This window comes from Necator americanus, chromosome II, assembly GCF_031761385.1.
Source record: "Necator americanus strain Aroian chromosome II, whole genome shotgun sequence".
Taxonomy (NCBI): Eukaryota; Metazoa; Nematoda; class Chromadorea; order Rhabditida; family Ancylostomatidae; genus Necator; species Necator americanus.
In genome coordinates, this window is record NC_087372.1 from 3,367,121 (window position 1) to 3,377,790 (window position 10,670).

At 38.5% G+C, this 10,670-nt stretch overlaps 3 protein-coding genes across 5 annotated transcripts; 2 read left to right on the forward strand and 1 right to left on the reverse strand.

Annotated features, from left to right (window-relative positions):
- Window positions 1-601: 601 nt before the first annotated feature.
- On the forward strand, window positions 602-2,908 carry RB195_016755 (uncharacterized protein; the record flags this gene model as incomplete). 2 transcript variants are annotated; one of them, XM_064183440.1, is made up of 7 exons in its annotated part: window positions 602-734; window positions 814-988; window positions 1,485-1,641; window positions 1,707-1,874; window positions 2,426-2,537; window positions 2,597-2,724; window positions 2,792-2,908. In XM_064183440.1, the coding sequence occupies 7 exons, from the start codon at window positions 602-604 to the stop codon at window positions 2,906-2,908; spliced, it is 990 nt and encodes a 329-aa protein (XP_064039321.1). The 2 variants fall into 2 exon arrangements, with proteins under 2 accessions (XP_064039321.1, XP_013296143.1); XM_013440689.2 differs by having other exon boundaries at window positions 707-734.
- A 1,266-nt stretch (window positions 2,909-4,174) lies between these two features.
- RB195_016756 (uncharacterized protein) lies at window positions 4,175-6,593 on the forward strand (the record flags this gene model as incomplete). Of its 2 annotated transcripts, XM_064183441.1 has the most annotated exons (13): window positions 4,184-4,234; window positions 4,315-4,421; window positions 4,482-4,715; window positions 4,828-4,907; window positions 4,979-5,093; window positions 5,146-5,293; window positions 5,347-5,439; window positions 5,683-5,816; window positions 5,873-6,014; window positions 6,101-6,194; window positions 6,270-6,367; window positions 6,426-6,499; window positions 6,560-6,593. In XM_064183441.1, the coding sequence occupies 13 exons, from the start codon at window positions 4,184-4,186 to the stop codon at window positions 6,591-6,593; spliced, it is 1,404 nt and encodes a 467-aa protein (XP_064039322.1). The 2 variants fall into 2 exon arrangements, with proteins under 2 accessions (XP_013296144.2, XP_064039322.1); XM_013440690.2 differs by lacking the exon at window positions 6,560-6,593 and having other exon boundaries at window positions 4,175-4,234; window positions 6,270-6,496.
- Window positions 6,594-7,580: 987 nt separating this feature from the next.
- RB195_016757 (uncharacterized protein) lies at window positions 7,581-10,670 on the reverse strand (the record flags this gene model as incomplete). The annotated part of the gene is made up of 13 exons (XM_064183442.1): window positions 7,581-7,682; window positions 7,744-7,860; window positions 8,003-8,083; window positions 8,495-8,626; window positions 8,702-8,758; window positions 8,844-8,903; window positions 8,976-9,092; window positions 9,157-9,231; window positions 9,769-9,861; window positions 9,922-9,980; window positions 10,066-10,151; window positions 10,229-10,318; window positions 10,570-10,670. The coding sequence occupies 13 exons, from the start codon at window positions 10,668-10,670 to the stop codon at window positions 7,581-7,583; spliced, it is 1,170 nt and encodes a 389-aa protein (XP_064039323.1).

Consider the following 10,670-nt stretch of genomic DNA (forward strand, 5'->3'; position numbering starts at 1 on the left):
GACGCAGATCTCTGTCTTTGAGGATATCAGTGTGTTCCTGACCTAATACCTATATGATGTTACATTTTTGAATTTATAATCGTGTTAAAACAAAATGAAACACGGTGCAGTCGCGTTAGCGGCTGCGCTCGAACCTTTGCTAGCACCGCTTGGGGTTCGCGATGGTCCCACCTCGGTTCCAGCCGCTAGCTCCACCGTGCTGCTTTGAGCGCAGCCAATTACGGAACAGCATGGAATTTCATGTCGTTTTGACAGGACTATGTAAGGATTGTGAGATGGTCACGCAGTTTCCAGTAGATATAGTCGAGTCAAAACGGCATGAAGCACGGTGCATTTGCGTACGCGCTCGAAACGGCGCGATGGAGGCAGCAGTTGGAACCGAGGTGGGACCATCTCAAACTGTACCGATGCGATGTGATGCAGGCAAAGGTTCCAGTGAGTTCCTAACCGCTACGCTCCACCGCATCTCCTCGAGAACGCCCACGTACGCAATTGCACCGTGCTTCATGTCGTTTCGACTCTACTATAGAACTGATGGGATTAAAAATTTCAATCATCTAAAGATTGAGCAAGATTGTGTTAATGTAAGGAGATCTTTCAGATGTCCTTCCTCCGGAAATATTTATTCGCAGCTGTCGGCGTTTGTATTGTATGTACTCTAATAATATCCTATAGTTGCACATGTAATGATGGCAACAGATCCGAAATGTACATACCACATCAAGATTCACATGGTACTTCTCTTCTGTTTAAAAATCAGATTAGTTGGCCAAAAGTTCTCCGAATTATGTAGTGGCATCGTTCGAATTGAAGAGTCAACTGCGGCAGCACTTACTACGCTTCCGGACACATATCTACTCGTAATGATTATGTCCTCTCCAAACGATAGCGCTGTGCGCACCGTGATTCGTGACACATGGTTACGATTATCGCGGAAAGGTCCCTCCATCGTTGAACATCGTTTTCCTATTGGAATCAAAGGAATCAGGTGAGGAATTGGATTTTATTTAGTTTTTCTTTCAATTTTGATTCACATTCGATTTAGCAGGAGTATTTCAAATTTATGTTGAAGTGAAATTCTGTAATTTTAAATGGAGGGACAGTATGGTGCGAATTTCATTGACTTTGACCTCACGCGTGGTGATATGCATGTGACATACCGAGTCTAGTCTGCGACACTCTCACGTTTCTGAAGGGGCAAGGGAAATTCCACAAAGGAGAGCAAGATTACAACATTAATAGTAATGACAGGAAAGAAGAAGAAAACAAAAGTTATGGAAAAAATAACCTGCACGATCATCAATTTAAAAAAAAGTTAGAAAAATCGTGCCGTTCTATACAGTAGCACTTACTCCATTTGAGTTTAAGGAGAATTTAATTGTCCTGACTTAGCTCTATCTAATATGGCCAGTTATCTAAATTCCTTTTTCTGCTCTTGAGAATGTGGTTACGATTAGGAATAGTTGATCTCTACAATTTTTTAGTGAAACGGTACGACTTTTGATAGAGGAAGAGCAACGTACTCATAGAGATCTCGTATTATTAGAAAATTTGGAGGAATCCTATGGAAAACTGGCACTTAAAACCCTACGATCAATGGAATATGCATACCAAAACTTCCGATTCCAATACGTCCTAAAGGTTCCTATAGTTTTCTTTAAAAAAAAAAGTCACTAATCTTTTTTTAAATGATAAAATTTTGCAAGGTGGACTCGGACTCCTTTGTTCGTCTGGGCGCAGTGATCAAAGCGTTGAAAGACATCCAGCATCCTCGTCTTTATTGGGGATTTCTTGATGGAAGAGCGAAGCCTATTCGTAAGGGAAAATGGCGTGAGTCAGACTGGATCCTCTGCGATCGCTACTTGCCATATCAGGTGTGGATGATCTTTATTTGGTCTGTACAACTAATTTGTGATCGAAAGTGTGGATATTACGCTCTTTCACATTCTTCTCTCAAAGACATCATTTAAAAAATAGATTTGATGATAAAAGAGCTAACTCGTGTTTTCGGTGTTGATTACGTAGCCGATCCTTGCACAAATAGTAAGGTCAAAATGACATGAAGCACGGGGCGAAGCGTAACTGGCTGCGCTTGATACGTGCGGTGGAGCGTAGCGGTTCGGTTCGTGGTGGAATCCTTCTCAGCACCACCTTTCGCTACAACTCGCGAAGGTCCCAGGTCGACTCCAACCGCTTTCTTCACTGCGCCGCTTTGAACGCATCTTCCTTCATGTCGTTCTGACCCCGATATTATTTTGCTTCATATCTATACGTGTATATTTCTGTTTCAAGTAGTTACGTTTGAGTTATTCATGGATTTTCAACATTGATAAACGAGGAATTTGTGCCACATTTTAGATATATATCTGCTCTATCGATTATTTTCTTTCTTTTTTTTTCTTTATTCCAGAAGTGTACTTTTTAGCTTGGAGGCGGTTACGTGCTCTCATATGAACTGGTGCGTTATCTTGCATTGAATTCACGCCTCTTCAAAATGTACAAAAACGAGGATGTTTCTGTAGGCGCTTGGCTTGCTGGTGAGTTACGAAAGGAGGATTTAATTTGTTTTCCCATTCTATATTAAACATTTCTATAGGGCTTGATATCAAGTACGTGCACGATCCACGTTTTGATACTGAGTGGAAATCACGTGGCTGTAATAATGAATATATCATTACTCACAAGAAATCACCTGCTGAGATGAAGAAGCTGTATGACAACGTGGTTTGTTAAGCATTTTTCTATTCACGAAATATTTCAGATAGATGACTGGTTCAATATCTAATTACAGCTGAATCTTCGAGTCCTGTGTGAAAAAGAGTTTCGTGTTCGGTATTCATACGTATACGACTGGACAGCATTGCCAAGCGAGTGCTGTCAACGCAGGAATGGAACAAATATACCGTAGCTGAATAGCACTCCTCGTTGGATTATCGGATGAAATCCTCCGGGAATTTAAGTGCTACTATTGATCTCAGTGATGCAATTAGCGTTTCTTGTCAAAGAACTTTCTCTTTCAAAGCAGTTTACTCGGATTGATTGGTAGATCATATTCACATTCATAGTCAGTAACACAGAAAGAATACTTCCGCTACTGTGCTCCATTTTTTTTACGGTTGTTATGTTGTGCTACATCATTACTTTTTCTGTGACAGTTACGGGTTCTTGATGTCCAGTCAAATATTGCCGTTTTGGAATAAAATGTTCACAAATCTTTGTACTTATCTGCTTTTTCGGGTGAATTCCGTTCCCTTCTTTTGTCTGATAGTGTTCGAAGAATGAAATGCAGTTAAAGAACGTAACCAGCAAAATGGAAAGTGTCCTTTTGAGAGGAAAATGTGCAATGTATAACTCGTTTCTAAGGCTACCCGTAGAGTTCATACCCGGAATTACGGCCCTACGATTTTGGTGATTATCGTGTTACGCGGGCAGCGAACGAAAAGCTCTTATAATATCCGTCAAATTGTAACAAATATGGGCTGGAATTTCAGTTGGAAACTCAACCGGAAACCTTGGCTTTGATCTGTGAGAAATCAATATTTATTGATGACGCTGTCCGATAGTTCGTGATGAACGTCCCATACATACCGGGATTATGCGAGGTTAAAGAGAGTGTCCGGCGCGTACACTGCCATGGTCCTCCCTATTTTAGTTTCAATGACTTGTTTGATGAACCTCCCTGATCAGTAAGTTAAACCAATAGTGTTTTTGTTCTGTAATAGGGCCTGTGTAAGTGCTAAAATCGTGTCCAACCTCAACCCTAGGTCCCGGTCATCTTACAGTAAGATCAAAACGGGGCCAAGGCAGTCGCGTAAGTGGTTGCGTTCGAAGCGGCGCGGTCTAGCTAGCGGTTGGGATCGAGGTGGGATCATCCCTAGCTTCACTGAGATTGCAGCAATGAGTGGTCTTGGCGAGGGTCTCCTCAATCCTAACCGCTATCTCCACCGCACCCCTACCCTACTTCAATGAGCTTTAGGTCGCAACGCACCGTCGTCGCACAAAGCAAAAAAAAGCAAATATGGGATCTGTTATTAAGATTTCTATGAAAATATAGTTTTAGCAGAAAGAGTTGATTTCTAGTTACCTGAGGCACACATATTTCTTTGGTCAGAATTGTGATTTTTTTCCCGAACAGATCTTGCAGTATCACTGATGTGTGTATAGCCATAAGTAAATGAGTCACATGGATCATGCTGCCTTCGTCGGCACTTATACAGGATGTGCTCAAAAAGAGGTAAGCTCGATTTTTCAGTCTTATGTGAACTTCAGGTTTATGATAATGAAATTATTCTAATTCCTCTTCATACAATTTAGCTTTTTCTCGGAGAGCTTGTGGTTCTTCTTGCTCTAATGCTGAGAAACGTTTCGTTACCATGGATTTTTCTTGGTAGAAAGTTTAACAGTAGTACGTGTATGTATTGGTAAGGGATTTATCGTATATGAGTGAAAAGAATAGTAGTTTCTACGTGATTTTATTTCAGGTTCAAGTTTCTCTTAGACTATACGTTTCTAGCGCTTCCTCCTTTACTGGCAATGACAATTTTTTCACAATCATTAATTTTGCTCACATGTGTGACTGTCGCATGCCTTGCTACAATAATAGTATTTATTATCTGCGAATATTTTATGTCATCGGATCGACCATCTATTAGGTCAGTATTAAATAGGATCATCGACGAACAGCATCAACCAACAACTTTCCTCACATACTTCAGGTGAGTTTTTGCTTTTCCATCGGATGTAGAGTCTCATTTTCAAACAATACCCATTGTTGTCCTTCTAATCATCCACCTATTCTGTTTATCAACAACTTTTTTATGTGAACAGGTCCAGCATGTTGCTATCAGTTGCTGCAGCTATACTTGCTGTTGACTTCCCTATTTTTCCGCGTCGTTTTACCAAAACAGGTACTATTGCAACAGAATAAAATGCGAAAGTTTGTTTCTTACTACCGCATTTCAAATTTTCTCATTTCTAGAAAAGTATGGTCATAGTTTGATGGATTTGGGTGTGGCAGGATTTATTTCTGCCTCTGCTATTACTAGCCGACTTAAGAGTATTGTATCTAACGAGCTAAAGCCCTATCAGAAAAGGTTTATGGTACTTTTACCGTTGTCGATTGTATCCTAGGATTTTTTTTTACAGCTGGTATCAATATTTTCGTTCTTCATACGTACTACTCCCTTTAATAGGAATGGCACGAACTATTGTGCTGACAATTCTAGATTACCCTCAACATGTTACTGAGTATGGTGTACATTGGAACTTCTTTTACACTTTAGCTGTAGTGAAAGTAAGTCAGCGTTCGAAGCAACTTGTTCAGGCGTTTTTTTTCCTTTGTTTCAGATGGTTTCTCATGTATTTCCAAAAAAGTTCCCTCTAATATGGGCATGCATTTTTGGAGTTTTACAACAAACCATGCTTATGTATGGATTCGAGGTTTGTAAAAGATCCTTTTTTTAACATTTCAACATATTCCTCACTTTTGGATACCGTGACGTATCAGGAAAACCTATCAATACGTATACTTTTAATTGCTTTCTTCTTGTATACACAAAAAAAGAGAAAAATAGTGCTAAACGCTCCAATCTGTACTCAGATCCGGCATTTATTTAAGAAATAAATTTTCTTCGCGTTGAACAGATCTGAATTGAAACTAAAAGAAATTTGTGATTATTTAAGTCTTGGATTTTGGATGGCACAAACAAGCGGGACACGTTGTTTTCGGCGAATGCTGAGGGTATCTGCTCGTTAATGGGTTATCTCACAATATACTACATATCTGATGCAATGGCCAATTTCATATCTAAAACAGGGTATGTTCTTCATTGTTTTCGAATATCACTTTTTTATTTGGAATATGTCTTTGCAGGATTCGCTTAAAGTCTTGGTTCTCTTGTACTTGGAAGCTTTATCTATTTTCTTTGTTTTTCTATATAATTCAGCGCTTATGTGAGCATTCTCTGGGACCTCCGTCCCGACGCGTCGTTAACATCACTTACGTCTTTGCACAGGTACGATAGCGGAGTACATGTTATCTGATCTATTTTGCTAGGAACTAAGACACTCTGTTTTTTTTCCTTAATATTGTTGTTTTCAGATGTCGGTGCTTTCTTTTGCATTAGCTGGTTTTATGTGCATTCAATTATTTTCACTGGTAGCATGGGCAGCTAATGTTCCACATTTTTCCGTAGGTGAGATCGTGATTGTCAAGTCAAATAGTACTGTCAAGTAGCTTTTCTATGCTTTTCTGTTGGTTCCTCTTACAGATGATAATCCTTGGTGTAATATGCAGCCGTGCCTGACCACGTCTGTTAACAAGTCAGGCTTGATGTTCTTTCTGTTGGCTAATATTCTAACGGGTTTCGTCAACTTCGTTATTGATACACATCGAACAGATGACGTTGTGGCTATGTTTATTCTAGTTACATATATGTTTACGTTATGTACTGTGGTGCATATCCTCAATTATACGAAAATTAGAAGAGGACGTTAAACGGTAAAAGTATGCAGTACACCTTTATTTCTCATGATTCTGATTTTTCATTAGTTATTTTAGGACCATTTTGGGGACCCAAATTTTCTGTGATTAAAAGAAGGAAGGGAAATTTTTTGGGTGGGGATTTTAACAGCGTTTTGTAACTAATGCATACTATTCATGATGAACAATCAAAATCGGTGCTATGGAAGAAGAGGGGTTTTCAAATCTTTCTGCGAAATAATGTTAGTGGTGGTTCAGTACGTCCATGGGGCAAAGGCAGAAAAAAAACATGACCCAGGAACAAAACGAGGAATACTCAATACGTTACTACTACACCACCTGGGCTTGTGGATAATGCACTGCTCATAATCTCATGTGACTAGAGTGATAATTGATTCCTGTCATTTTTGTTTCTATGCTCTACTTAATTTTTTTTTGTTATGTGATACAACTAGTATTACAGTAATACGCTTCAAAACTATGTATTTTTTTACATATGGTGGTTTCGTACGGGATTAGTCTCTTCATAATATTAGTTTTGTTGTTGTCATTGAAGTATTCTTGTTTTTTCTGTGATATTTGCGTAATACAGCGAAACGATTTCTCTATACAAAGCTGTGTTCACGATTTTATTGATGTAATTTCTTTGTTAGGCTATCCTCATTTTATATGAACCGATTTCTGATTTTCATGGTTCTTTACAGTCATAGCGATATTCAACTTCTATTTTTGTCAACAAATTTATTATGGTATTTGGTCGCTATGGTAGCTGAACGGGTGACCACCGTGAATAAGTAGACTTTTTTTTGAGTTCGAAGAGGAACTTCCAAGGAGGCCACCAGAAGTACCACGGTCCGTTCTTCCAAACTTTCTAGGAAGAACATATTTCGTGGAAGATTAGCAAGGACCGCTAAGATGTTCTTGCCGATCCGTACATGCAAATACAGCTATCCAACGATTCTTTATAGCGCATTTAATAAATTAGAGCTTTAAACAGGTATTGAGTCTCGAATTTCGGACATATGTACTAATTAATCAAACCGAGGAGATTCCACAAAAAACACACATGAAAGCAAGAGAGGTAATAATTGATCCACTCCTACGACTTAGTGAGGATTTCTCGGGCATTTTCGCTTACAATATTTTCCATTGCGATAACATCTTTGCTCCAAGCTGCAATGCGGTTCGCCATCAGCAATACCTAGAACGCGAAGAATTGAAATTCTGATGCGAAGCTAACGCTTTATGAAAAGTATGATCACCTGGCTAGTATTCAATACTCTCGGTTGTACCCATGTGATGAGGACATTTTGATTAACTTGGTCGATAGCACCTCTTACCAAATCTTTGCTCAAGGCTTTCATAACAAGAAGCTCGACCTGAACATTACGAAAAATGTAAGTGCTTTCATTTTGTCAACAACAACGAAAGATATCTCAAGTGTAAAATATCCAGGCAACACGCTGCTTGTGTTGTGTAAGTTGATAGCATCCAAAATGAATGACTGAAGGAATGACTTACCTCACTGGTGGAAACTTGGCACTTTGTGGCTATTTCCCTAAAGGAAATTTTCCGTTCTTTCGATGGTCGTGCGAGAGCCAACTGTAAAGAAATCTCTGGAGACTATTCCAACAAGAATTGGATTTGAAAGATACTTATGATACTACTTGATGTGGTGCTATGAGAGTAGGTCAAATAAGAAGTTGTATACGAAAGTTTGGGATTTCTTTAAAATTGATTTAATATCCACGATGAGTGCTAATGGCCTAGTAATGTTTTCAAAGAGGCTATATTTGATCTATCTATTTTTTTTTCTTAAATTATGATTTCTCCCAACTCCTTCAACCTTATATGCTACACAGACTTAGATATCCCCAAAAAAGTGTAAAATAAGAAACCATTTGAAAAAAATGGAGACAACGTTAAGGAATAGGTAAGAACTTGCAACTGCGAGAAAATTTGTAGTGAAAAAGAAATTAAAAAAACACTACAGGATTAAGGGAAAACTCAAACCTCCATAATGGCTAAGAGGCGGATCTTTCCAACAAGAAAATCTTTCTTTCTCTTCAAGTCATCCCATTCAGACCAATGTTTTTCCAACGAGTAGAACTTATTAAGATCACCACAATTGAAGGCGTGTAACACCTGTAGCGAATTATCGAGACAATGTTAACGAACGAATGACAGTATGCTAGAGGAAATCTGAATTGATGAACATACATCAGAAAGCCACTTTTCACTTGATCCTGCAAGTGCTTTGAGAATAGGATGAGCAAGCTGAAAATACAACAGTATTGAAGAGATAAAAGGCGACACCACACGTTGTTATACCATTACTAAGACGACAAAAAAAAACCCTCACCAATTCACCGAAATTGTATACATTTTCGCCGAGGAGGGCAGCAAATCCAATCAGTACTGCCTAGATTACTTTGTTGATAAATTACAAGAAGAGTTACAAAAGAAACACAAAAACTAGTATCTGAATGTTTACCTGCACATGTTTTTCCTCTGCAGTCATTTTAGTGATATCTTCAACGCCAAGATATCTGAGAGCTTCGCGATAATATCCGGCAAAATCACCAATTTCTTTTAGATACATAGCACTGACCTAGACGTGTTAATTTCGATGTCACTTATACATTAGTACTATTCAAAAAAGGCTATATAAATACCTTGTAAAAAGGCGCATGGGCTTCGGTAACTCCCAGAAAGCTTTCAATTTCCTTCTGCGTCGACTCAATCATATCCTAAAACATAATGACAGAAGAATAACAATTAAAGTTGACTTTCTTTTCAGTGATTAATTATCTTCTCGAATTTCTCTCCAGTTAGTTGTTCAGTTAACAAAAAATTTGCGGTGTTGATATTGAACTGTACATGGGAAAGATCCTCGATTTGCGCACTACTGTACTTTGGTTGAGCGTCTTAAACCATAGCATCAAGTTGTAACAGCAACAGGTTTCATTCTGGTGAAATCACCGCATAAATCGCATTATGGTCTTCTAATTGCACGCGTTACGGTCTGCACCAATGTACAATTGGATATCGGCATTGCAAATTTCAGACTGTTGCCCCTGGTTACAATGAAGAATTGCACAAGTTCGAAGATGTTATTCATAAGAATGTCACGAATAATTTTTTTTTAAAAAATCTGATTACATGCCAGACGATCAGCTACACTTGAAGAGTGTACGTAGAACTTGTTATTATCATAAAAGAAACATAAAAATCCAAAGATAAACACCGACACAAGAGAAGTCACAGCAAAAATCACGTGCACATACCCGTACTTTTTTGATATCGACGAGACGATCACCGGAGTCTTTGTGGTTGAGTCGAAGTTCGATTTGACCTGCATGAACACGAGCAAGAGCGATCTAAACTAGCACTCCAAAATAAAAAAAAAAACCGTTAACGAAGTGAATCGAAAATTTCACCTTGTCCTTGTTCACAGTTTTCTCAATCTTTGAGAGGAAATCATAAGCAGCTTCCTTATCTAAACTAAGCGGAAATGAAGGGAATGAGGATGTAGATAATGGAAAACAACTAGAATGAACCAAAAAAAAACCTTCAAAGTTTACCTTTTCCAAAAATGAACTTGGCAATAGGTAGTACGATTTCAACAAGTTGTAAAGCGTTGATACGATGTTCAAACTCAGATATGAATCTAAACTCACATTGAAGAAGCATTTACAGAGAAAATTCAATCATAAAATGCTTGAATTCTTGCTGAAGAGAACCAACCCATCGTAGAATTCCTTCTGATTTAACGATGCAGTAAAAGCAGGGTTTGCTTGGGCGGCACGAATTTCTTGAGTTAGTTGATGCCATAGTCTGAAGTAAGGCTTGATTAAATCTTGCCACGATTGTATCTGGAACTGGCTTGTCTAAAAAAAACGAAGTGACAATAACACAAAATGCAATATCAGCGGGAAGTATTTTGATAGCATTCCTGTCTTCATGCTGAAAGATTTCAAGCTTATTTCTTCAGAGCTGAAAGATGAAGCTATAAGATTTTTACAAAATATTTCCGATCGATACTATAACTATTCAGCCGGGAAAACAGGCATCTTTGAAGAACTTACTTCCTCCCATAAAGCTGCTCAAACTTCAACCAAATGTCAGCAACATCCGCTTTCGCAGTCTTCTTATTTTTGGCGAGATATGCTTCCACTTTTTCAGACAT